The sequence below is a fragment of the Phoenix dactylifera genome, chromosome 8 (genome assembly GCF_009389715.1).
Source record: "Phoenix dactylifera cultivar Barhee BC4 chromosome 8, palm_55x_up_171113_PBpolish2nd_filt_p, whole genome shotgun sequence".
NCBI lineage: Eukaryota > Viridiplantae > Streptophyta > Magnoliopsida > Arecales > Arecaceae > Phoenix > Phoenix dactylifera.
Window position 1 is genome coordinate 19,172,081 of NC_052399.1, and position 27,993 is coordinate 19,200,073.

Here is a 27,993-nt window from a genome sequence, read left to right on the forward strand (position 1 = left end):
TTTGAAGTAGAATATTTCTCATCGAGCACCCAAACCAAGAAGCAGATACACCTGCAAAGAATAAATATCAATCGGATTTTACAGTATGTGCGGCAAAAGGAAGCTATACCCCTTATTGCCGCATTAGCCTCGTGGAATGCCCCTTTAAAGAGCTGGAATAGAATTACAAGAGCAGCAATGCCCTCTTATTGCCGCATTAGCCTCGTGGAATGCCGTGCTGAAAGCGAACGAGCGAACGAGAGAGGCCAATTTAGAAGAGAAATTATTGCCTAAGCTTGCGATGCACGAGCAGAGGACGCAGGAGTCACGTTTTTTCGGTTAGATAAATTCTTGAGTGGTTAGATCAGGAAAAAAATAAATATTTATTTTAATTTTAAGACTTTACAGATTAATGCCAATTTTTCAATACAGATGGATTAATGTTATCTTGGAATGCACTTGGTAGAGAAGTTAAGTGGCAAGATATCCTTCAAGACAAGGAGTCATCCTTCTGCTGTCGGGCTTCTCAAAAAAAATAAACCAACCCTCAATAACCAACTAAAAAGCGACATTATCAACCATAGGCCTCGATATCTAGATGCTAGATCACGCTGTGCTCTCATCGATCACTAATCTAAGAGGCAATCGTCAGTGAATTATCCTCCACCAAATACGCTTAGCATCCAAGTCATAGTATCAAAAAGGAGGTTTCCCCGGCTTCCTTAAACTCAACATTCAACTCGAAATAGAGATTGGAGATGTGTGGCTCCTGTATGAATAATTATGCTCTAATGATCTCTAATGATGAATCAACTTCCAATGAAATTTGTTTAGTTGTTAATGCAACATCTAAGATTGTTTTGATTACTTTCATGGAAGGACGAAGACAAGCAATAGACAAAAAAACAATGGAATGAGGGCCCCCGGTGCCTATGGCTTCTCCCGTGCGGAAATGACACCCAGTGCAGCTAGCAACCAAATTGAACGTATTAACCTGATCAGGTCCAAAATCGAAGTCAAAACCTTGTTAGGATCTGGGCATCAACCTCATACTTAAAAATCCAATAAACTGACTGACTTATTATGTAATATGATTTGGGATATGATCTGGGTTGGGTTCCGATATGGATGCAGCCGCACTGACCTGAAGCGCCGTGTCCCGTTCCAAACATGATTCCGTGTCGTCCCTTCCGACTCCTTCAACATAACACGTATGCCCGGCCCTCGCCAGGTGTCAATTAATGCCCCAACCGCCTCTCAGGCACCGCGCCAAACCGCTGCCCCACTCTTCTGGTTTCTTAAACCGTTCTGTTCCTCCCCCTTCTCCCACACTTCAATTTTCGTTCCAAACGCAGAGGAAATAGAACATCATTTATACTAGCTTCCACGAATCTTTTCGTAGATGGCTTCCCAGACAGGATGCTCCATGGAAGAAGAGCACGCGGAGAGAACAAACATGTCTCCAGAGGAGATCGGAAAGTACCGAGCCACTGCGCAGCAGAACTCCATCGACGCCATTCGGGCCGCGGAGGAGCGCTACCAGAAAGCCAAGCAGTCCGGCGCCTCAACTTACCTGGCCGCCAAGGGTACCGAGGCGAAGGGAACCGCAGCGAAGGACTATGTTGCGGAGAAGGGCCAGCAGGGCTACCACGCTGCCGTTCAGGGTACCCGTGCTGCTGCCGATGTCACTGCAGAGAAGGCCTCTGCTGCCAAGGATATTGCGATGGAGAAAGGCCGGCGGGGGTATGATGCAGCAAGGGATACTGCAGTCCACGCTGCAGTGAAGGCCAAGGATGTCACTGTGAATGCCGGTGAAAGTGCAGCCGATTATGCGAAGCAAGCTGCCGAGAAGGCCAGAGATATGACGATGAGCACCGGAAAGACTGCTGCGGATTATGCACAAGAGGCTGCAGTGAAAGCCAAAGATGCGGCCATGGACGCTAGAAAGCGTGCCGCAGATCATGCGCAGCAGGCAGCGGTGAAGACCGAAGACGAGACAGTAGAAACTGGAAAAAGTGCTGCGGATTATGCACAGAAGGCAGCAGCGAAGGCCAAAGATGCAACCGTGAGCACTGGTAAGAGTGCAGCAGACTATGCCCGAGAGAAGGGGATGGGAGCCAAGGATGCAACCGCCGGTGCAGGTCAGAAGGCTATGAAGTATGGTGGCCTAAAAGCAGGGGAGGCAAAGGAGGCAGCACAGGGTACAGGACAGAAAACCAAGGAGTTGGAAGAGCAGAAAGCAGATGAATCGAAGGAGACGGCCAAGGAGTCCACCCAGCAAGCCAAAGAATATGCTGAACCGAAATCTACCGAAGCAAAGGTATTGAAAAATGACTCATTACCTTCCATCAAAATATGGATTCTCTCTCCTGTATGGTGCTAGGGTTACAATCTTTTCATCAACTGCATTGCTTATCTTATGAATTTGGATGTATCTGAATTCTTTTTGTGCAGAAAAAGCTCAGGGAACAGACACAGGAGGCACAGGAGAAACTTCAGAATCTCTCACTCAGTGGAGAGGAAGAGGCTGGTGGGGATGGAGGCTCCGAAGAACCTGATGAACAAAAGAAGCAAGGGAAGATGGAGCACGAGCACAGGGAAAAACGAGAGAGCCGAGAGGCTCCAGTGCAGCAAACAGAACTGGTAGTGGAAGAGAAGAGTGCAGGCACCACTGCTGTCGGAAACTTGTGTGAAGCTGTGGGTGCAGCTGTAATTGGAGCAGCGCGGTCTGCCAAGGAGCTGGTTATGGGAAGACAGCCGGAGGAGAGGTAAGAGTGAACAAATGCGAATGCATGAAGCAACAGTTAGTTTGAACTCTGAAGCTTTCCTTGTAAAGTTTGGTGTCTTATAATAATGTAAATAGAACGGGGATGAACGTGTAGATGAAATTGCTTTCGCAGTTAGCACATTGTGGCCATCTTTACAAAACAGCTTCTGCTAATGGTTTTGACCTTGGCTTTGGCTTGGATTCTGGCTCTGCTTATGGAGGGAACGAGCTTTATCTTTTAGCTCCTGGAATGCTCGCATTGTTTCGACATCAAAACCACCTGCAAACTGTAAATGCCCAATAGAGAATTATTTAGAAACAGGTCATATCAAAAGTATGATGGCCATTCTCAGTAGAGATTCCAATTGAGCGCAAATACCTGGTGCACTCTGAAGGCAAATCTAACACCCTGCAGCATGAGTTCCTCTTCTTCAGGACCACCTGCCATGGTCTCAAGCTCAGAAGAGACTCTTCTCATGTATTTCATTGCCAATTTCACTGAAGCTAGCTTGATCTGGGTGATACATCCCATGTCAGATGTTAGGATCAAGTTCATAAATTAGCATCCCAAAAATTGGAGCCCATCATGGGTCCTTTCAGAAGGAGAATAGATAATAACCAAAATTACTGGAGGATAGAAAAGGAAGGTTGCACATCCTATGAAAAATCCTTCTGGATTTTCAGGGGCAAAAAACCTATGAAAAATCCTTTCGGCTCTATCTTGTTTGGCATTTTTGGGTCTACCATAAGGGATACATATTTTTCAAATGGCCGTAGACACAGATATTAATGGGTGAGGCTGTATAATCCTAACAACCCCTAAGAGAAGTCCATGCTGAAACAGAGTTGATCAGCAAATATTTTGGATATTCAGCCATTACATGTGGTATAGCAAAATGCAAGAACCAACTAACATTGTAATAATATTATTGTATCTTAAAATGTTAATTTTATGCTGTGCTCTGATGTGTCAAACATAAGATAATTAATTATTCCACTGGATCTTTTGAAAAGGGATGGCTCTATATTGTGCCTAGATACCTTGCAAAGAATCAAGTCTCTAACTTGAACAGTTTTTTGGATATTATTACCATTTCTCAGTAATCTTTGATTTCAACTTCTTTATTTGGGAACCAATCACTTTAGCTAAAATGTTCCTAAAAATAAAAATATTCTATCAATTGAAAGCCAAAAATGTACCTATTTAAAATTCAAGTACATCCAAACCAATCACCGCACAAGTTTTGCTGAAATTACTTATGTTTAAGGTTCTAGCAAAGATGGAAGGAGACATGTTCTGCTGAAAATGATTCCTTACCTTTGATGTCTACTATCAGAACATAATTTTACATGGTAATAGAGAAACGATCAAACCTTAGGTATCGCATGATTTTAATAATAAAATTTAAATATTATGCTAAGAATTATTGCATTCAAATAATAAGCAACTATAATTGCTACATCCATGGGATGACCTATAATGAAGCAATTATATATGTTCCTAATGTTCAGTTGATAATAGCTAAACAAAATTGTAGATAGAAAAAGAGGAGCATATGATTTCAAAGATGGATTCTGTTATAAACATCTATAATTTATATCCTCTCCTTTCAAATGGGAAAAAAAAAATTCCTACATATTTTGATATAAGAGCATGGCGATCTTCCACAGAAGAAATGCAAGAGTACAGGAATTTGAAACATAGTCCACTTCCTCATACAAAAGGGAAAAAAAGTCACACAAACATTGAATGCATCCCAGCTTTGGACCTTAGGTCCCGAGCAGATTAAAAGCCTACTTGGTGAACCAGAAAAATGTATTAAACCCCTCAAGGGAGTCGCATCAGTAGACTAACATATACATCGCGTTGGTCATTATAGAAATTCAATGCTTTTATGTACCAATAGGTATAGCAAACTTTTTGAAAGGGCTTGGAGAAGGCGAGTAGAGAAAAGAAAGATAAAACAATAAGAAAGCCATTGCCCTGTTCAGTATTTTGTAAAGAACTGTGCCTTCAATTTTGGATGGCATTGAGGAAACCAATTCCTCGTTGATTGGTTAACTAAATTATTTTCTGCCTGTTCACCTGAAACTTTAAATTTTTGTCCACTACTGCTAAGTACTTCTCTCTAGTAATGGCCCATTGTAAGCAACATTCCTACTTTTGATGATCATATAATAAATCTTCAAATGAAGTACCCAGGTTGGAGTGCTTTGAGCAAACATTCTTTCAGTAATATCTTGGTCGTCATGTTCTGTGCACCATGTCCAGTATGATTTCTGATGGGTATTGGTAGCGCTTTGGTCCTTCTGAATACTATTCCCAAAATTTTTACCATATCCCAATTATATTATGTGGAATCATAAAACTAAAATGATGAAATTCTTTAGTGAAGACAGTAAGATATCTCCAAATAGTACAGATTCTAAGTAAACATCTTGATTTATTAAAAGATTAAACAATAAAAGCTATTTTATTTCATTTAGTATGTCAAAGTAAAACCTCCAATATAAAAGAATGGCTTTTCATGGTTTTAGAGGCAAGGCTAAAAATCTTCAGCTGGTTTCAAGGGTTTGAGTGGAAAGAAAAACCAAGATGAGCATCATTTTCCAAACTCTAAGGAAAGCAAGGAATGAGTCAACTATGATTTGTGTTTCTCATATATGTAATATCAAACTAACAAAAGTATTCTTTGCCACTTTCGATCTTCTATTTACCTCGAAGATGTTACTAAACTTGAAGAACAATTCAGAATAAACTTTGGATAACTAAGTGAGACCAGATATCAGATTGATGGAAGGCCCTCCAAAATCATTAAAATAGGGAAGTGTCTTGCAAGCAGGTGTTGGAGCAAAACTCCAGAGAGATGTAAAGCAGGAACAACACTACATATTGAACATTCTGAGCTAAGAACTGGTAAATTAATTTGAGATTGGCAAGAGGATTATTTAAAATTGCTTTTGCAAATCTTGTTTGAACATGGATATGTGAGCCTACCTTCTTTGCCTTACAGACAAGATATAAAAGACTGCCTCTGAAAAAAGTGAAAACACCCTGATATGATTATTGTTATAGCATAGATCTGTTCTGCCTTTTATGTCTCTCTCTCTCTCTCTCTCTCTCTCTCTCTCTCTCTCTCTCTCTCTCTGACGCTGACACCTAAAACTCGTTATGTTATTTTAAAATGAATAAAACATCTATGAATACTGACACCTAAATGCCTTCTGAGTGACCTCATGTAGCTTCTATTTCTATGCAATTAATAATGGCAGAAAAATAACAGTCATCGAACTGATTGTTCTTGCATACATTTCCTTGGTATTCAACCAACATGCTCCAAAATCTAATATATACTTGAACTTCATATACCAATAACTCTTGGAAAGACTATTAACAATTTGCAATGCAAACTCATCAAGTTCATTTTAATAAATACAGATGTATTTATAGGTGTGCATGTTTCTGTCTCTGAGCATATCTAGACATATATGACATAACTCGAGAGACCACTTTTCTTCCTCTTTCATTTTTTTTTCCTCAAGAAAGAGAAGCCTCCCCAAATTGCTGCACAGTCTCTCATTCTTTCTTTTTGAACTCTAAATCAGAACGCTTTTTTGTTTTGAGATTTATCTTAGGAACAATTAATGAGAGCTGAACCAAATAAAAAACCAATATTGGATTTTGCAAGTTTTAAGGATCTTAAAGCAATAGTCCCATGGTTGTTGACTTGCATCATACCACGGAACACGATTTGAAATTGTGAAGAGATGCAGATCATTACATTCAACAACCATTTCTTTTATGCTTTTGGACTACGCTTCCAACACCATCTTAACTATCACCTCCATTATTTATTCTCCAGCATAATCAATACTAGGCTTCTTTTAATATTAATGCTGCAAACATGTTTCCTGATAATAAATTTTAATTGTTCCCATTATGCATAACTGTCTTCCTGGTGACAAAGCACAAGGCAATATGACATGAGAATATTAGAAATTTCCATCAAGCCTTTTTCTATATGAGGAAAAATCCCAAATCATCATCTCTTTACATTAAGAATTTAAGAAGTAACCAGAGGAATTGATTATGACACCTTAGTTGACTATGACAAAGGCAAGACTTAAAGGAACCACCTCCATGCGTACATATTAAAAATTTGAGGAAACACTTTCACTCATTTCTTTGTCTAATACTCTCTTGAACCTCTAGTTGAAACATCCAATCCTAGAGAGACAACCTCTTCTTTTATTCCCTTTTTCTTTTATCTAAGCCAGAAAACCACTTTGTCACCTATCACAGAATGTCATTCCTCTATGCCAAGCCTTTGGAACCTTAAGTGACAGCTTGACCCAATCTGACTAAGTTTGGTAATTCCAACAGGAATTATTGGAATCAAAATTAAAAAAGGATGCTCATGAAACCCAAGTCACTATTTCCTAATACTGAAAGTAATGTAAATTAATAACAGAATATAGGATGCCAAAACCCAATGACCCCTCATACATCTTTGGCATTATTTGTATATGAGCAGATCCAAGCTTGTTGGTTCCTGATTATATGTTGTAGAGTGCAGTGAATCCTTGGCTTGCTCTTCATATTCATGTTAGTGCATCTCTATTTATTGATGACAATCAACTCAATATCCTCATGTTTGTCAAAGTTGCCTTATGCATATGTTAGTTTCTTTTATGTCAAAAACTTAAGTTAAAATGGCATGATGAATCTTTTTTAAAAAAAAGTACAGATCCTATATCACAGATATTAGCTTACGGCTAAAGCTTTAAGAATGTTCAAGCCATTTTTGAACAATCATATGACGTTAGGCTGTCTCTTTATGAATAATTAGCTCTCCATTATTAATTATCTCAAAAGTTTATTCCAAAATATCATGTGACATAACATGCTCTAAATAGTTATTCTTTCTAAGGTTCATCCCCAACAAAGGTCAGAAACATTATAATTAAGAATTCTTTTTCCTAAAGAACCCTTTAGAATTGACCATGTACTTTAGTACTAGCACAGCACCCTCTACAATTCGAAACTTGGGATTGCAATTGTTTTGACCTAAAAGTCCTTCAACTCCATTTTCATGCAAGCATAACTCTTAGCACATCAAAAACATTTGTTCATCATGTGATGCTGCTCGTGACAATTGGATTATTCAGTAACTCATACATTTGATATAGATGATAATATAACGGAAAAAGACCCCACTTCAGAAAGTTAATACGTTAACATCATCTAGCAAAACATAAACATTTCAATACAATCCTGCAAAATTGCAGAGCAGAAGGTGGTAGGGTAGGGAAAATCATTCTAAATATATTTATACAATAAAAAGTGCATGCAATAATAAGGCCAGCTCAGAGGGACTCAAACCACCCCATTCCACTTAAAGGGGGAGATTTTATTTATCTGACATTCCCTTAGTATCTCTACAACAAGTCCCCTGAAAGTGTGGATCTACAAGATCCTTTATCATCTCTTTTAATTAGTTTATACTTGTTTAACTAGTAAATGAACTTCTCTTTCTTATCTAATTCTAAGTTATTCAGATCATGAATGCATCATTTTTGGTTTTCTCTAAAAGAGGGGGGTCATCTTCTTTATATGGTACCCATTGTCAACAGCCAAAAAGTGCACCCGTCTTCATTTGCACCTTTGCACAATCCAAAGGAAAATGGCGAACAATCCTCAATTTCTAAACAAATCATGTTAGTCATCGCAATGGATTCCACATTCTCTTTGTATTTAGCTGATAAAATAGGATTTTTCTCAGAGTTTGCAGGGATCAAATGATAAGGCTTTGCAGAATTCTTTTCATTTTTAAAGTCCACCAAAATAGAATCCCTCGGTCCACCTCCTTCCTTTTAAATATTATACTCTATGGGAAATTTAGTTAACGCATTAATGCAATTGTGAAATTTATATATAACTTTGCAGGAAATCCATGGGCTCTTTTGAATCTTTGTTTTCTAGTTTGCTGTTTGCCGGCCAATGATCACACATAAACAATAAGACGGTCTGAGAAATAAATCTACATAAGTTTTCAGAAAGATAAGAATCACCGACAAAGAATTAAAGAGGCTCACCTCCTTGTACCACTAACAAAAGGTGGACCTACATAGTTACACATTTCTTCACTTATCCTCTTAATTCCTGATCAGCTTATGCAATGAAAACGTAGAGTTTAATATCTATAAACTCCATTTATTTACCTATCACAATCGGATGCTAACGTCCTTGCCATGCCCAACCCCTTGTACGATATTATTTACCCTGGCTTCTTGAAATAAAGGAAAGGTAACGTCAACAGATCTATGCAATAAGAATGTTGTCAATTATTGCCTATGCTTCAGGACATCAACGCGGATTACTCAGGACCAAAATGGAAACCGGGGAGGAAAAGCAAAAGACTGCGAATTATAGAAAAAGCGTTAGCTTTAACAAAGCTAAACCCTTTATTCTCCAGGTACGTAGAACAGAAATTCCTATTCTGGCCCGTGCCATAGATACTGCTCGACGGAGAAGAAACAAAGTTAGGAAGCCCAGGCGTCCACCTCATGTATTCACGTGACCGCATGCTCACATGCATCGAGAAACAAAGGCCATCCATCACATCTCCGTATGTCCTTTGTCCCTTATATTCTTGTCACATTATCATTTGTCATCTAGTAGCCCCCTCACATCCCCTCTATTCATTAAGTCATTATTAACTTTATTAAGCTACATTAAAATTTAACGAAGGGTAAGGTACCTGGATTACGAATCCAGTCTCCAGCATCCATTCCCAGGGGATCCGAAACCCCTTGTATCTCTTCGTTGCACTTTCTCGGACACGTGACAGGTTATAAACCCCTTGCTCTAACCTGTTGTAGAATAATAAGAGCAATTATTATGGATACTTTAATCAAATCACTTCCAGATGGATAAAGATGAAGTAAATACTTCTCCAGAAGGGATTGCATCTTCTTGAGAGCAGAAGCGCAGGGCTGGCGGGGATCGTCGCGGAAGGACGAGGCCTCCGACTCCAACTTCTTTAGATCGCAGTAGCCAAAGGCGGCTTCTCGCATTGCGTCCGCTTTGTGCTCCGGCCAGTCGAAGTGCTTCAGAACCGCTCTCTCGTCCACCTACCATGGCGTTTCCTAGTTAAAGCAACACGAACCTTCTCCGAATCCCGCTGCTTAATGTTATAATTAAGATGGTAACAAAGAGTACCAGGAAGGAGAGCTCTTCGTCGAGCCATTTGACGAAGGCGACCACGTCTTCGATGCTAGCGAACGCGGCGTTCTCCACCTCCTTTATGAGGAACCCGATGAAATCCCCCTGCGTCTCCACGTCCGTCTTTATCTGTAACAGCGTAATAGGAAAGCAATTAAAAAGTGCTGGATTTGCCGCTGCTTGTCTAACAACAAAACCAACAATAAAACCTTGCGACCCATGACGCAAAGACGACCGTCTCCCCTCCAGAAAAAAAAAGGGGTAATTATGTAATTTTAAACAAAAGAGATTCACAAGAGCGTTGGTGACGGTGACACCACGGTTGCCAGAACGGTGGCGATTACGTGGAGCGGGTTGTGGCGGAGAGAGGAGGGAACGGGGCCGGTGACGGGACTTACGGCGAGGAGGTGAGCGGACCGGTTCTCGATCTCGCCGATCATGGTCCGCGCGTTGGCCGCGGCGGGCGCGTCCGGCACTCCGCTGCCGGACTCCCGCTTCGAGTCCCTCCGCATCAGCGAGTGGTAGAACTCCACCACCTCTGGCACCCGCCTCACGGACACTGCCGCGGATCTTGATCCTTTGGCCAGAGGAGGCGGCGGCGGAGGTGGAGGTGGCCGCGCTCCGGCTCCCGGTGCCGGCGGCGGTATCGGCGGCAGGCCCGCCAAGTTGGGACCTCTGCTTCTTGTTATGGAGGTGGCCGTCTCAGAGGAAGACGAGGGCTCCATTGAGGACGAAGAGCAGGAGGAGCTGGAGGAAACGGAGAACGGCAATGGAGGAGGTCTCGGAACCCTAGGAGCTCGAGGTCTCGAGATCCCTTCTTTCTCGCAGCGAGATTGTCGAGTCCTTTCGGCTTCCCCTTTCTCTGCCTTGAGATCCGTAGTCTCTGGCTTCTGGACTTCCTGATTCGAAGCAATCTCGGTAGGTTTTGGGCCATTACTCAAGTTCTTGAGAAGGTTTGACCTCGACGAGGCGTCGATGAGACCCTGAAACCTCTGGGACGAGGAGCACTCGTCGATCTCCCCTGTTCGGCCGGAGAGCCGCCTCAACTCACCGGAGCTCTGCTCCGAGACGGTCCTCCTCAGCTCCTCAAGCTCCACCTCCAGTTCTTGGATCCTCACCTCCTTCCGCCGGCCTTCCTCCTCCCCGCCGCCTATCTTGGACCGCAAGCTCTCCTTCTCAAGTCGTAGCGCTTCGTTCTCCTCCTCCAAGCGCTCGGTCCTCTCCTTTAGACGGCCGAGCTCGTCGTTCTTGGAGGAGATCTCCTTCTCGAGGAAGGGGACGATGGCGACGGTCTCTTTGAGGATCTTCTGCTCGAGGAGCTGGGTGCGGAGGTGGGACTCCTTCTCTTGGAGCTCCTCCACGACGCGCAGGAGCTCGGCGACGTCCGGCGGCCGCGGTTGGACCTGGGCGGAGGAGCGGGGGAAGTAGACGCCGAAGGAGCGCGCCAAAACGGCGGTGCCGCCCTTCGTATTGGACGACGGAGCCTTCTGGGACCCCGGGGATGATGACGACCGCCGGGGCGTCTCCGACTTCGGTGTCGCCGGGCTCTTCTGGAGACCCATCGCCGCCTTGACCTTTCCGGCCACCATTGCGAAGCCTTCGGCTCTGGCCTTTTCTTCTAGTTATACTATTTGCGGACCGTTCAGTCTGAATCGAACGATGGGGGCGTCTGCATCACAACTGGTGGGGCGGCGAAAAGGAGAGGTGGTGTCCCAAATAAAAGAAGCGAGCGCGGAGAGCTTTTTCTTTGCATTCCAATTTTCTAACCAAAGCGAGCGAGGAGAGGATGGAGACAGAGAAGAGATCCGAGTCCTGCGTTAAAGATACGAAAGGAGGGAACACAGAAGTCGAGGAACGGTCTTCTTCCTTCTCTTTTTCTTGGATCCAAAAGTTTTGAAACGAGAACGCATGGACTTCCGAAGGAGATTCTAATATATAGGCCAAGGTACATTACTTCTGTTCTAGTGTTCCGAGAACTCGATAAGCATTAAACTGCTTCTTCCACAGGAATAAAACAAAGAGCTTTTACTGAAGAGGAAAATTTTGTGTGCAGGGTTTTTGATTATTTAAGTGTGTTCCGACGGAACATTGGAACGAACACCTGGGAGGAGTAAATTCGAACCAGTAAGAAAAGTCGCTGGAAGGTCAGCTGCTCCGGCTCGGACATCGAATAGCCTGCCATGCCTGTCGCCATTGAAGTCAAGAAGGAAATGCTCCGCTGACCAATCAATTTGTGTTTTTTTTAATATATATCAAAACGGTATGTAATTTATTTTGTTGAATGGACCAGAAATTACTTACTGGGACCTACTTATACGTTGGGACGATATCTGGTGCGACTTTTATGGTGACGCAATGTCCTCCGTTTCCTACCTCCCTTCCCCGCCCCCCGCCCCTAAAAAATATATTTATATGTGGGAAAGAGATAAATCTTATTACTTAAAGTATATGTAACGTTCCAGTTCAAATTATATTACTTATTAATTAATATTTTATTACTTGTCAGTGGTAATTTTGTGTGCTAGAAGATTGTAATGTATTTGGGATTTTTGTTAACAATATTACCAATACTTCCTTTCAAGGAGAAGGGTAATGATGTAAGAAGTTGTGGCAGGGCACGCAGCATCCAGGAGCCTGACAAATCACAGACCGGCGTCTGTTTTGGCAACGGTGTAGCATAATCTCACGGTATTTTACCCGTCTATTCTCCTCCGGAAGGACCGGCCTTTCTGGAGTTTGGTAACTTCAGCGGTTGGGTCCAATTTCTTCTCGCGTGGCCGGAAGGAATGATTGCGATGCCTTTAGTCCTTTTGGCATCCATCAAACCTTCCTGTGGCCTCATCCCAATTGATGCCGAGCAGAGTTTCTTTATTTGAGATTCCTGGTTCTATATAAGTACTTAAAATTTATCTAATAAATAATCGATGTGTAGTTAAATACATATTTTATAGTGTCTTCTAGTTCACATAGATTATAGGTTGAATCCGTTCTAATATCATTTGTAATAATTTAAGATCTCATCAAAAATGACTAGCCAAAAAATTTTACTTGAATTTTTTAATTTTGTATAAGTATCTAAAATGGACCTAGCAAATAACCAATGTGAAACTAAACACATGCCCATACAAATTTTTACAATTCTAATGAAACGTAAATGATAAATGGGAGGGTCTAGTTTCAACTGCTCATGTACTGCACCATCACGGGTGGCTGAACAAAAAAGAATCAGAGGTACATAATTGAACGTGATTCGTAAGTGAACATCAATTCGCAGTAGCCTCTAATTAGCGCACCATAGCATTCATGATTCTTAGCTACTTAGCTACACCACTCTCCAGCACCGGTGGGGCCAATGGACATAAAAAAATTAGAAGCCGGTTGGGGATGCCATTAAAAAAACTTTGTCCTGCGGTAGCTGGCGTTTTTCCTTGAACCGGGAATCTTAGCATCTACGGAAATGGGATGGGCGAAGGAGTTGATCTTGGGACCAAGGCCACTTTGCCGCTAGTGGTGAGGTGGGCGTAGAACGACCTGACCACCGTGTCCCCTGTTTCGCTGCTGGCTCTGTCTTCGTTGGCTGCTAATTAAGAGAAGTCCAAAGAGAATAATTCTTCCGGTGTTCGGCTGTCGTCTGGCCGAGGTTTCGTTCTGCGAACGAGCTCGAGGACTGGATCTGCTCTCGTGATTTTAGCCAAGCAGCGGTGAAATTTACTTCGGAGGGGAAGAGCGGGGAGGATGCTGATAATAATTAACGGTAGGAGTGAAGCTACTCTAGTGAGTGCTGCAATGAGGACTGACGACAACTACGTGATCTTATTAAAGTGGAGGTGGAGAGGAAGTTGCTTGTGCGAGGAGCGGAGAGGTGGAGAGCAGGAAGCATTTGTGGGGAAGATCCGAGATGAGTAAAAGTCTATAGTGGCTGATGCAACGTATAGGAAAGATGGGCACACTCTGCTATGTCCCCATTAAGCCTCGTAAAATTGATGAGGCACCAGACAAATGAAACCATTTCTCATGAATGATGGCAAATAATAGGCAGATGATGCAAGTCTGAGTGATGATGCTGATGGAAGACCCAACTTCCGGTGGGCGTGGAAGCTCGTATTTATGCAACAGAAATTTCCATTCATGCGTCTACAAGGCAACAAATATGTCGCTGCAAATGTTCATAAGCTTCAATTTGGACCGGCAGTGATTTCCAACAACCAATTCGAGCATCAACCAGCATGTAGGATGTGAGATAGAGTTAAAAATAGGGGAAAGATTTCGAAAACATTCCTTTGTCATGGTCCCTACGTTTTGTAGATAAATCTGTGTGCTAGTTTCATGTGCTGGCTGTCCATAAACTCTGTTTCCACTACAGACAAAGAATTGCAGACAAAAAGTTGGTTGGGACTTAAAAAATAGGTAAACTTGATTCCCAAGTGATTTTAGTGCCCGGATGAATGATGATTGCAGTCGATCTTTTTCCATCCGTCAGCATGAGGGCAGCCACAAGTCATAAGTATTGCATATGCATATAAAGTGAATTTTTCTAAAGAGTTAGAGAAAGGCATTGTTATTGTAATCCAGAAGAAGAGAAACAGTGATGTTTTATCTTCCGGTTGCGATGAGCAAGAAGAAAGTCATGCATATTCAAGGCATAGAAGAGTCAAAAAAAAGCATTGGATGTTCTGGCCAGTGTCCATTTAAATTCCACCATATCACGCAACTACAATTGTTGAAGCGTGAGGAAGGAGAACTAGTTGTTTTTTTTCAATTTTCTCTCCACCCTGAAAGCTATGAAGGTGAGGGTTGCCATAGTTAATCCAGATATTGAAACTAGATCAAGCTTAGATGATCTAAAAAGATTATCAGACTCAATATAGACTACTCTAACTATTATAAGTAGAGTTAGGTAGGATTTAAAAGCGAGAACTACCATATCAAGAAGGAGAATCGCATGCCAAACTTTCAGAAGTTATAATTTAACCATATGATATTGGATTAAGCTGATCTTTTTTAATTTTTAAATCAGTTAACTTTTGAGCTCTATAACATGGTGCCACCTCTTAAAAGGTTCAGTTAACGAAGCAATCATGCCCAAATTTTATCACTTGGGCCTCAAAATAGGTTTACAACTAGGCCATACAATATTCGATTAAGCTTATCTTTTTTTTTACTTTTAAATCAACTAATTTTTGAGCTCCATAGCATGGTGCCACCTCTTAAATGGTTCAGTTCACCAAGCAATCATCCCCAAGTTTCATCACTTGGGCGTCAAAATAGGTTGATCAAAACAAGAATTTTCTTTTTAGCAAAGGGTTTGATCAGGCATATCTTCCAATTCGGAAAGCATTAGATGGAAAAACTAAAGACAGTCGATGTATAAACTGAGATTTATCTCTCGTAAAATTTTATTTTTTTATATTTATTTTTTCTAGTCATATTTATTTTAAAAAAACTAAGTTCTCTTCGAAATAAAAAAGTAATGTTACCTGAATTATGCAAAAAGAGACCTTACTAGTATAAATAATGGGTGCATATCTTAATTTATAATTAATAAATAAATAAAAGAGAACCAGATCTTACTTTTGCCGATTTTTTATATTTTTTTAAAAAATTTTTTGAGAGATTTGAGTTAAGCAAATTAAAAAAAAAATCTTTTCTCGGATCAGATCATTAATTAGAAGACCCAGAACATCATAAGATTAATAAACTTGAAGATCAATTAAGTCTGAAAGAAAATCTAGAGAAAGAGGAGTTTGATCAAATGGATGTTATATCAAGTTACAAAAGATTAGGTGGAAATTGTGCTAGAAACGGATGCCATTGCAATGATTTAGTCATTCTTGAGGTAAATGAGCCAAAGTATATAGATAAGGCTCATGTAAAGAATGTGCAGCATATGGAGGCCCTTTATAATGATCTAATTATTCATAAGATGGAAGAGCAAGCTAGTTTTGGCACTGCTCAAGTGGAAGCATGTGAATATAGCTAATATTGTGTTATCGATATCACTTGTGTGTATGTCATGACTTATACCATGATGAGTTGTGACTGCAACTAGCAGCTTGATATTTGATATATCAGCGAGATACTCGATTAAATTTCGGTATAGCGACCATCAAGTCAATGATGAGAGAGAATTGGTTTCTTTTCCTAATAAATTGGGAGGATGGCTAGTAGGATAAGATTATTCACGAGAATGGTAATACTAACTATTTGCATATCCATCTCATTTTAGGCCTATGAACATTGACCCAAGCAGAAGACAAATAATTTTCTTCTTTTCTTAAAACATCGCATGCTTGCTGATTTCGTGATTCAAACAATTTCTTCTCACATCATCAGCTACGTTAGCTCATCTTGATATCATTTTTGACTTTCCGAGCCCTTTTGTAGATGAGTCAGTAGTGATTCTCGAATGGATGATTGCAGCTTGGAAATTAAATTGTTAAGTCGTAGTTATTCTAGTGGCATAAATAAGATATGTCCTTTCCTTTCATTTCTTTTTTTTTTTTAAAAAAAGACAGCTATGATCACATACCAAATATATCAACGACTACAGACGAACAAACGCTTTATTCCTAACGTGTTTTAGCATTCCCCTTGCCTTACAATTTATTTTTTTTATAAATTGAAGATCAATTTGATCATTACATATGCTTGGTATACATGCTAGGTACATGACCATGGGGACTAAGATACAAAGTAAATAGAAACAAGACCATGTGGTAAGCAAAGTACAGGAACTTACAAATTTACTAATATGTGTGACTTTGCCATGGCTAAAAGAAAGTGAAGCTCATCAAGCCTCTTCATGAATTAATATGGAATAGATCCACAGCAATTAAGTTCATGATAATTCCATCTCACCATGATGAAATAAGAGAAATATGAAGAATACAGTGGATGCCAAAGAATATTAAGTTTTCTTTTTTCTTTTTCATTTCAATTGGGTAAACTTGTGTTCATGTCCACAACGGTTCTAATGGAGGCGAGCACTCATAATGGGCGTGATGCCGGACGGCAGGGAGAGAAAGGAAGAGAGAAAAGGAAGAGAGGAGAAATAGAGAAGAAAGAGAGAGGAGGATGGAGGAGAAGGAAGAACCAGGCTTCTCACCTGGCTCCGCTCAGGGTTTCACACGCCAAAGCTCAAGGAAAGAGAATCAATTTTCATTCATCATAGCATAACCCTAAATAATTGCATAGACCCATATATATAGGGTTACAAAATAATAAAAGATCCCTACAAAGAAAACAATCCCATAAAAGCTCTAAAATGACAATATGCAAACAAGCCCAATCAACATAAAATAAAATAACATAAAATCAACTCAAAATAAAATCAACTGGCTAGACTGGCTGAACTGGTTGGACCCGCTGAACTGGCTGGACTTTGTAGCGACCATCGACTCGAGTGATGGCTGACCTGGCACTGGTGTCCGCACCAACTCTCTTTGAGTGGAAAGAAGTCGACCTCGACGAAAGCGACTCTGTCTAGCCCCGATAGTACTCCAATAAGTCCGGGTCAATCTATTGTAGCTCCTCGCGTGAGATCCAAGTATAGTCGGACTTTGGTCGTCCTCGCCAACGAACCAGAAAACGCTGGATGCCTCCATCGGGCTCAGGAGAGGGTTCAACAAAAAAGTCATCAGGGATTGCAACCAAATCTTTAATATTAAAAGTAAGGCTATTACCAAAATCAAATGGAAAGTCAATGGCATAGGCATCAGTGCCATCCTTGTGCAACACTCTGAATGGTCCAACACTAAGAGACTGCACTTTCTTAACATGGATTATTACATAACCCCAAGTTTCAAATTCAACGAGACGCAGGATGTAGACTACACTCATGGTGGACCGGTCAGACTCTCTCTCTAAAGGCGCAACAGATATAGGTGTAGCGCGGATGCATCCTAGAGTATTAGATTCTTCATCACGCGCTTCCTCATCAATGTTCTAAATGTCATCGATGTTTGGTTCTTAAACTTGTTCTACGAAGTCATCTATGTCATTTTTCGAGTCTTGTTGATCAATAACTAAAATCTTATTGGCACATTGGGAGACAACATGACCGAAATCCTGACATTTATAGCACTGAATTCTAGAGGTTAGCTTTAGGGGTTCACCGGGGATTTCCTTATCTTTGGTGTCCCAATTTGTGGTAGAGGCAGTATGAGAGGGTCTAGGGGTAGAGGATCCTACAAAAGGTTTGGGTTCTTAAGAATTAAGATTCGTGGGCGCACCCCGAATGTCAGGGTGCCTCACAAACATGGACTTAGAGATCTGCTCATAGTTCATTACGAATGTGTAGGCCTGGTCTAACGTGGACACCTCTCGGAGGACAAGTTTCTTTCTGAGTTCATCACCGAGACCTCTACGGAACCGACTCAAGACCATTCTCCCATCCTCAATCATATTAATCAAATTATGCGATGTAGTTAGTGGCTGACTGGGTACCTTGACGTAAATTGTTCCATCGATCAAGGGAATCGTCTTGGTAGCTAGGCTGACGTCTCCTAACTAGAAGCTGTTCAGTGTTTTGCCAGAAAAGCTTAGCTCGACCAATGAGCTTCATTCTGGCAAACCGGACCTTCTTTTCATCAAACAAATTGTACCACTTAAAGAAGTGGTCCATTTCGTGTAGTCAGTCTGAGACAACCTTTGGGGTCAAGGCGACCATCAAAAGTGGGCGCTTCAACCCTAATGTTCTTTAACACATCCTCCTCATGATCACGGGGCTCTCTGGGTTCTACATTGTATCGATAACTCCTATTAGCATTAGGAAAAGGACCCTATCCTCTATGACGAGGGTAGGTTTGAGGATGGCATGGAAAAGAGCTAGTATCGAATTGACCCTATCAGACCGACCCTAGATGATCTAGGGTTTCATCGTCGACCTCTGGGCCTTCCAAATGGGAGGCACTACCTTCTTTAGATCCCATAATCCTCTGAAGGTTAGCCTCAACTGAGTCTAGTCGGGCGCAGGCCTGGGTGGACACTATAGTCAAGTCCTAGACTGCCTTCATTAGGGCTTCGATGCGGGCATCCATAGTAGATTAGGTATCGGAATGCAGGACGACGCAACCACTATGAAAGTGCAAATAATGAGTGTGCAAAGTTATGTGGGGCTCTACAACGCTAAGACAGTGGTGGTTCCTAGGCAAACTCAATGTATGAAAATGATGTCTAAAATGCAACGTATATGCTTAATACAAACAGAAGCGAACACCTAGCAATTGAAATCAACTTAGAATTACATAATAAATATAGATAAGTAGTTGTAGTCAAATAGTACTAGTTACTCAATGTGTTGCAGGGCTGCACAGAGCATCGAAGAACTCTCAAAAATTAGGTACTTTACAATTAATAGCAAAGATAGACTACTACTAGGGTTTTGGTATTGTCTAAAAAGGGTGCGTTGAATTGTTCAGGAAGCAATAGCAATAGAATACTTAAGAGTTAATTGATGCTAAATTTAGACAAATAAATAGAAATTTTCAGTAAGAGAAGAATCCTGACCTGGCTGGGGCGACGATCAAAGTAGCTTGGTGGGCCTGCTGGCAGCGGTCCGTTGGATTAAAAGAGAGGTGAGGTGGGGGGTGGTGATCAGGCCTAATGGGCCTGCGGGCTAGTAGAGGAGAGAGGGATTTGATCAGGCCTGATGGATCTGTGGCTTGTGGTGATGGAGTTGTTAACGGGTTTGATGGCGGGATGGGTCATAAATAGATGGCGGGGGCCTGTTGGGCCCGCAAGTGAAATGGTGAGTGGGCTTGGGCGGTGGGCCTGTTGGGCCCGATCGTTGGATGAGAGGGTTGGGGGAGAAGGTGGAGTGGGGTTGTGCGGTGGGTTCGAAGGGAAGGGTAGGAGGTGAAGTGGGTTTGGGGTTTTTTGGGGGGGAGGGAGGGGCCTGCGAGGGGTGGGAAGACGGCGGACGGGCGGGGTGGCGCTGCGGTGGAGCTCGGCGACGGTGGAGATGGTGAGGCGGCGGAGAGGGAGGAGACGAAGGATGGGGGGGCTCGGGCGGCAGCAAGGGCAGAGGAATCGGCGGGCGGGTGGCGGCGGAGCTTGGCAGCGGGAAGACGAAGGCGGCGCGGCGGATGCGGCAACGGCGGAGCGGCGAGGGAAGAAGGAGGACTTGGGCGGCGCCGTGGAGGCGGAAACGGAAGAAAGAAGGAGATGGTGGAGTCGGCCGGCGGAGCGGAAGCGGCAAAGGGTGGGCGGCGCGTCGCGGAGCTCGGCGGCGGCACGGGTGGAGCGGGTCAAGGGCGGCGGCGCGGCGTGCGGCCGGAGCAGACGAACAGAGGTAGGTCTCTCTCTTTTTTTTCTCTCTCTCTTTTCCTTTTCTTTTTTCGTTTTCTTTTTCTTTTTTTTTCAACTAGGATCCGGTTGGATTCGGGTTATCGGGCGCGAGCGGCTCCGATAACCTGCTTCCGGTTTGTCGCGTGCAAGTCACGTGCGTTTTTTTTCGTTTTTTTTTCACCCGACTGGATTCGGGTTAGCGGAAAATCCGCTCTGGTAACTGCTTCTGGTCACCGGCTCCTTCGTGGCTTTGAGGGGAAGGGTTACCTGCTTCCGTGGAACGCGGACGCGGTAACCGCCGGACGTGGGTCTCGGACGGCGATGAAATGGCGGCGGTAAAGGGGCGACCGGATGTGGAAGTGGGGCTTTCCTCGGCTCCGGGTGAGGGCGGCAGCAGCCCGGGGCGGCGGGGCGGCGTCGGGTCACTCGGGATCGGGCGTGCTCTTCTTCTCGCGTCCGATCGCCAGCCTTTCTCCCTTGTGCGCTGACGGGTTTGAGTTCTCGACTGAGGCAGGGGAGCCGAGAACTCCTCCTCAGTCGGAAGGGAGGGGTTTTGGACGAGGCGTCCAAACTTTTCAACCTGGGCCCCCATATGAGGAGTAGTGCCCACAGAAGCCCATGAAAATTCTGTTGCCGTGCTCTGATACCAAAACTGATGCCGGAGAGCAGAGAAAGAAAAGGAAGAGAGAAAAAGAGAGAGAGAAGAAATAGGAAAGAAGGAGAGAAGAGAGAAGAAGAGAAGGAAGAACCAAGCTTCTCACTCAGCTCCACTCAGGGTTTCACATGCTAGCGCTCAAAGAAAGAAAATCGATTTTTATTCATCATAGTATAGCTTTAAACAATTGCATGGGCCATAGTCACAAAATAACAAAAAAAACCTCTAATAAAAATAATCCAATAAAAGTTCTAAAATGATAATATGCAAACAAGCCCAATCGGCATTAAATAAAATAACATAAAATCAACCCAAAATAAAATCAAACTAGCTGAACTAGCTGAACTGGCTGAACCCCGTAGCGATGATCGACTCGAATGATTGCTGACCTGGCACTGGTGTCCGCACCAGGGCGGGTCAGCATAAGGACCTTGGAGCAAACCCATGGCCATGGAATGGTAGGCAGCTTCTGTTAAATGGATGGAATCCCAACTTACGTAAGTTGAGGGATCTTTACAAACGGTAGAACCTGGTTGACCGCAAAACACTGTTGAATTAAAGTTATATGGCCCGCCGCCACCACAGCAGGCTCTTAAAGCTCCATTGCTGAATCCTGCAACAGTATAAATATTTAAGAGAGGATATTTCTGCTAATAAGAACATAATACTTGCCCCTCCCTCTTTTTAAGAGGATGTTTTGTGTTTAAACTTTTGGAGTAGTTTCTACAAGAGTTTGACATGGACAATCTTTTTATCATGTTTATAAAATGATGCAAATTAGACTGCTCTTGAACGGCTTCGCTCTCACCAAATCATGCGCTTGGTTTCTTTTAAATATGAAACCCATATTTTACAGGACATAAGTATGCATGGTCTGAAAGAGGAACGCACCATTTTTTATCGCATTTCACTTTTGATAACCAAAAAAAAAAAACATATCATCTTTTATGCCATGTTTGTGTCTCAAAGATCCTACCGGCTCTTAACAATTACTATTAAGTATAAAATGACAGCTAAAGGTTTTTTGGGGTTAATCCACGTAGCCCGCTTGCACCAGCTCTCATTATGAACAAGTTAAGGCAGGTTATCAAGCATAGCTGATCTTGAGTTTTATCACATAGCCCAACATTATAAAATAGGACAGCACCGAAAGGTGGGCCACATCGGGCAGCAGTCTGGGGTGCCGCTGGCCCGGCCCAACCCAGCCCCTGCATCAAAAAGGCATATGCATGACATGTGGAAATTAATGTAATTATAATAAACGTGTTCAATAACGAACGGAGCTTTTAAAATTCTACTGAATTATAGAACTCGTCATATGCTATCTAGCTTTCGACATAATAAATCAAGGAAAAAGAAATTAATTTTGTGATTGAATGGGTTTGAATGTTTTTAGAAAATGAGTTCATATACATATTTGGTTGCAAGAAATTTCCTTGAAAAAGAAAACTGTCTAGTTTTCCATTTGGTCAAATATCAACAAGTTTGGCAAGCTTATAATTGGTTTTCTTAAAAAATTTCCACAGAAAATTCTAGATATAGATTTTCTTGCAATCAAACATGAGCTAAAATCAAGGTGTTGTTGGGCTCTAATTGGAGCCGTGACCTTAGTTCGGACAATTCATGCCCAAGAGTAACTTTGGCATCCTAGCCCAAATCACATATACACCGTTTATTTTTTTAAACAAAGAATGTAATAGTAATGAAAACACCACCTATCACTTAAAAGAATGAGGATCTTGATGATTATAGTCTAGTTTTTATGTGGACCGATGGGCGCACCATAGCGTTTTGGATTGCTAGCCAGTCGAATTGCTGCACCATAGTAATCCGCATAAGTGAGCCGTAACCGTGGGTATTTGATCCGGAGCTGATCCAATGAGCGACGCAGCAGCCTATTGTGGTATCTCGTCAAATTGTTCACCTCCTTCAGGCATCCAGTGCCAGGTTCGTAGTCTTCTTTGTTCGGACTCATTAAAAGCGTGAGGCACACCGGAAAGCATCCCATGGGTGGAATCCCCGCCACCATCAGATCCGCTGCCCCGAGTTCGATCAATCTCTGCACCAAAATTTGATAAAATAAATAGCCATTTGGTCACTGTAATATTCGTCCAGTATTTCAGAGAGCCTACTACGTACGTACCTCGGTGGCCATCGAAATTTTTTCTACGACTTTGGGCACGTATGATCTCACTTCCTTCAAGCTCCTCCTTGCTCTCAAGGGAGTGATGTAATCATTCACCCCAAGCTCTCCGATCATGAAGAGGGATTTGCTGAAGTAGTCCCTGCAGCCTGCGCCCATTTCATATACAGAAGTACTTGTTATGAATCCAACCATGAGAGTAACATACAAAGACGCTACTGGTTACAGAACGAAAACAACTTTTAGTTGAGTTGCAGAGGGAAGGCTTCATCCCCTCGAACCACCGAAGCTGGACGCTCAAGGACTCATTGACCCCGGCGAGATTACCAAGGCGTCTCTGTTGGAAGAATTCGATGTCGAGTGCTGTGGCACCCGAGACAGCAAAATTCGCTCCTTGGCGGAAGTGTCGGCCGCGAGCTACGAATGGCGGAAGGAATGGGAGCCCAAAAGCGTCAGCTGCATGGTAACAACGCAAGCGTGAGTTGGGTTCTGGGACGACGCATTCTGCTGCCGAGCTACTTTGAACAAATTAAGACAGGGATACCAATGAAGTCTATGATCAACCGTCCATCAGAAAAACGACCCGTAGGACCACCAAAGAAGGTCATGCCATAAGGGAGGCTGCCGCTTGGCACGACAGTAGCATTTAAGATGATCAGCAAGTTACCGGTGTCAGATAGGGAGTCCCCAAAATTAAATATTGAGGTATACTGTTGAGGAGCAGAGAGGGTAACATGGAAGTATGACAAGAAGTGGAAGAAGATCCAAATGGAGAGCCTCATGGTAGCAGCAGAGAGGAAAGTGTTTTGGCAACTTCGTGCGTGGCTTCGTTCAAAACCATGTCCTTGTAGAGCTTGTTCTTGTCGTTCAGCTGTTGCTTTCCACCTTTAGCATTTGGTATCGCATGGCCATAATTTAATTTCTACTCTAAGAAAAAAATATTCGATCCAAAGATTGGGACTGATCACCATCTGTTGCTCGGCACACCAACGTTCTTTTCCGACAAAGAATTTTGTCCTGGTAGCGTAACTCTGCACAAGTACACGTGTTGGTGCAAAGTTTGTTTCACTTATTTTAATTATAAACCAATTCGCAGCCAACAACCCATGCACGAATATATCATGGAATAAGCTAGCCTAGAATTTGTTGATACCTGTTTGCCTTTTTTTTTTTTTTTGGTACACCTGTTTGCCTTTTTTTTTTTTGGTACATCTGTTTGCCTTTTTTTCGAGAGAGAAGGGGATTGGGGGAGGGGGTGCCAAGAAACGACAAATTTAAGTAGAGGTTGGGTAGTACATGTTCGATCTTTCCGCTTTCAAGAGAACAGGCTTAAATTGGCAGCGACATGGATCCAAAGTCCACCCAACCACCGGTCGCGGAAATCAGGAATGGCGATGATCTCCATTTCAGGTCCACCCCGACCCAACACTCCATAGAGATCGCCTAAATAGAAACTTACTAGACCATTCATCAAACAAAGAGAAAAGAAAAGAAAAGAAAAGAGTTACTAGACCCTAAATCCGTATTCAGAATAAAAGAGCCAATGTTTTACCATGGTGGAATGAGAGCGAACTTAGTAGCATGAAAGATTTACCGATGAACCTTCAGCACAGCAAGAAACTCCTCTTGGGATTGGTGGCGATTCCTCTCTACTCCAGCAGCTCCGCCCAGCCTGCCCCACCCCACCTAATTAGGCTCCCTGTCTATTTTACGACTTGACTCTGCCGGTGACCTGGATCCTTTGAGTTCAATTTACGGGATCTGCATGATCGCCCATTTTTCCGCTATCTGTAAAACTGGCTTAAATTTGAGGAAACTTATAGGGACATATGACCAAACCATCCTCACCCTCTTCAAAGTGCGGGTCAGCGGAGTTTGAAATGCTTTGAGATCGGCGATCCTTAACTATGGGTCATATGCTAAGGGTGCTTCGAGATCTATGTAGATGGATGATTGAAGGGTTCAGCATGCTTTGAAATAGGTACAATGGGTGATCCTCTACTTTGGACCATATAGTAAGGCTGCTCTGAGCTCTCTGCGGGTGAATGAATGAAGAGGTTCCATATGCTTTGAGATTTGCACGGTAGATGATCCTTAACTATGAGTCATATACTAAAGATACTTTAAGATATGTACAGGAGGATGAATGAAGATGTTTGGAGTGCTTTGAGATCTATGCGGTGGGTGTTCCTTCACTATCAACTGTATACTAAGAGTGCTCTAAAATCTATGCGGGTGGATGAACGAAGGGATTCGAAGTGCTTTGACATCTATGTGGTTGGTGATCCTTCGCTATATGCTATATACCAAGGATGTTTTGAGATTTGTGCAAGCAAATGAACGAAGATTCTTGGAGTGCTTTGAGATATGTGTGGTGGGTGATCTTCAACTATAGGCCATATACTAAGGATGTTTTAAGATATGTATTGATAGATGAATGAAGGGGTTTAGGGTTCTCTGAGATTTGTGCAGTGGGTAATATTTTATCTTTTGATAATAAAGGATAAGAAGAAATTATGCATATTCAAGGCATACAAGAACAAAAGAAAGCATTGGTTGTTCTTACCGATGTCCACTTAAGTTCCAGCATATCACAACTTCAATTATTGAAGCATAAGGATGGTGAACCTATTAGTTTTTCAATTTTCAATCCACTTTACAAGCTAGTTGGTCAAGACACAAAACAAATTATGAAGTAGCTATAAAAATGATGGTTGCTATAGTTAATCCAAACACAAAGACAAGATCAAGCTTAGATGATCTAGAAAGATTACTAGACTCGATACAGACTACTTAGTTGCCATAAGATTACAACAAGTGATTAGGCACAAATTCAATCATTTAGGCTCTAAAATGGATCAGTTAAATAAAAAAATTCTTTTTTGAAAAGATTTTAATTGGGTGTATTTTCCAATTCAGAAAAAATTAGAAAAAGCAACTTCTAATAAAGTTTATATAGAAGTCAAGATCTACCTCTCTTCCTACAGAGATTTAGCTTTTTCGTATTTATTTTTACTTGCTACATCTAGTTTATAAAAGATGAATCAAGTTCAAACTAGAAGAGCGTTGTGCAAAAACGAATCTCACTGCAAATAAAGGCTATGCATCTCGCTTTATATTTCATTAATGAAAGAAATGGAGTTCTGGATCCTACTTTTGCCAATCTTTTTATATTTTTTTAATCCTTTTAAGAGATTCAAGTTGAGCAGGTTGAAAAAGTTCTTTTTTCTTTCTGATAAGATCATTAGAAAACTCAGATGATAAGATTGATCGACTCAAAGATCAATCAAGTTCGGAAGAAAATTTGAAGTAGGAGGAGTTTCATCAAATGGACACTGTATCAAGTTCCAAAAGATTGAGGAGCTAAACCATATAGGAGAGGTCTATGTGGAAGTTGTGGCAGACGTGGATGTTCATTGTGATGATTTAGTCATCCTTGAGATTGATGAACCAAAGCATATAGATAAGGCCCATGCAAAAAAGGGGCAGCATATGGAGGTTCCTTGCGATGATTTAATTATCCATGAGATAGAAGAGCTAGCTAGTTTTGGTGCAATTCAAACGAAGGCATATGAATATGGCTAAAGTCTTGTTGTCGATTTCTTTTGTGGGCTTGTCATAACTTATACCATGAGGAGTGATTGCAACCAGCAGTTTGATGTGCAATGCATGGTATCAGCTTGACACTTAATAAAATTTCAGCGTCGTGACCATGAAGCCAATGCTAAGAGAGAGCAAAATTCATTTTTTTCCTAATAAATTGGGTGGCTATATCTCCCTTAAAAAAAGGTTGAGGGATGTAGGAAGAAAAAGGGAGTAGAGGTTATTCTCCACTGTGTACAAGTCCATTTAGTAGCCTTTTCTAGATATCCAAGTATTATTTTTTATCAAGTATCTTATGATCTTTTTTTCAGCAAAGAAGGTAATTCATCATTCACTAAAATTAGAACGGAGATGACAATGCTCAGCAATTAGATAGGCCGTCTACAAACTAACAGGGGGAGAATTAGAAAGAAGGGGGATAAGATTATTCATGAGAATGGTAATACCAACTATTTGCATATCCATCTCATTTTAGGCTTGTGAACAGAGACCCAAGCAGAAAACAAATCATTTTCTTTTTTTTCAAAACATCACTTGCTTGTTGATCCCGTGGTTCGATCAGTTTTTTCTCACGTTGTCAGCTACATTAGCTCATCTTCATATCGTTTTTGACTTTCCGAGCCCTCATGTAGATGAGCCAATAGTGATTCTCGAATGGATGATTGGAGCTTAGAAATTAAGTTATCAAGACGTAGTTCTAACCATTGATTTAATTCATTCTAGTGGCATTCATTTTCTTTTTGTTTTTTCCCAAAAAGACATCTACGACCACATGCCAAAGGCATCAACGATTATAGACGAACAACTCTTGCAAAGACTTTGTTCCTAACGCGTTTCAAGTTTAAGCATTCCCCTTGCTTTACCATTCCTTTTTTTCATATTTGATAAATTAAAGATGATCATTACATACACTTTGTTTGATAAATTCTAGAATGCCCAGAGGATATAGCTAGAAAAACCAAGGGTGGCAGAACTCGATTCTTTGCTTTTAATCTAGGCAATCACAGCAAACAAGCCCCGGCCACAAAAAGTTGGTGCAACTCCGGAATTTGTTGGTGGACATAGCAGCTGGTTAGTTAACCATACAACTATCAAATCAGAGATTGTAGACTCAATTTACCCCCAGAAAAGGATTGTGGACCCGATAATTTTTTCGTTTGCATCTAACAGATGCCTCAAAGCATTTTCCATACACAAAGTTGCTTCCTAGAATGGAGAATTAGATAGAACCTAATTTAATCTACTTTGTAACAACTCAGGACCTCATCCAAAATGGTTAGCCGGAAGATATTATTTAGATTTCTTGATCCTGAATAAATACCCAAAATCTATAA

At 41.9% G+C, this 27,993-nt stretch overlaps 3 protein-coding genes and 1 long non-coding RNA gene across 4 annotated transcripts; 2 read left to right on the forward strand and 2 right to left on the reverse strand.

Annotated features, from left to right (window-relative positions):
* Positions 1-23: 23 nt before the first annotated feature.
* LOC103703003 (embryonic protein DC-8) lies at positions 24-2,883 on the forward strand. Its single transcript, XM_008785685.4, has 2 exons — positions 24-2,299; positions 2,434-2,883. The coding sequence occupies exons 1-2, from the start codon at positions 1,382-1,384 to the stop codon at positions 2,749-2,751; spliced, it is 1,236 nt and encodes a 411-aa protein (XP_008783907.2). The 5' UTR covers positions 24-1,381; the 3' UTR covers positions 2,752-2,883.
* On the reverse strand, positions 2,784-11,784 carry LOC103703001 (protein CHUP1, chloroplastic-like). Its single transcript, XM_008785683.3, has 6 exons — positions 10,370-11,784; positions 9,969-10,100; positions 9,699-9,880; positions 9,508-9,619; positions 3,126-3,260; positions 2,784-3,033 (listed from the first exon to the last, which is right to left on the reverse strand). Exons 1-6 carry the CDS (start codon positions 11,558-11,560, stop codon positions 2,917-2,919), a joined length of 1,869 nt encoding a protein of 622 aa, XP_008783905.2. The 5' UTR covers positions 11,561-11,784; the 3' UTR covers positions 2,784-2,916.
* Positions 11,778-12,466, forward strand: LOC120111616. The gene is made up of 2 exons (XR_005512954.1): positions 11,778-11,916; positions 12,025-12,466. It is a non-coding gene; the product is annotated as an uncharacterized LOC120111616 (long non-coding RNA).
* Positions 12,467-21,035: 8,569 nt separating this feature from the next.
* Positions 21,036-24,091, reverse strand: LOC103703004 (GDSL esterase/lipase At5g45910-like). Its single transcript, XM_008785686.4, has 5 exons — positions 23,601-24,091; positions 23,297-23,512; positions 23,057-23,205; positions 22,696-22,972; positions 21,036-21,526 (listed from the first exon to the last, which is right to left on the reverse strand). Exons 1-5 carry the CDS (start codon positions 23,836-23,838, stop codon positions 21,165-21,167), a joined length of 1,242 nt encoding a protein of 413 aa, XP_008783908.2. The 5' UTR covers positions 23,839-24,091; the 3' UTR covers positions 21,036-21,164.
* Between the last annotated feature and the right edge of the window lie 3,902 nt (positions 24,092-27,993).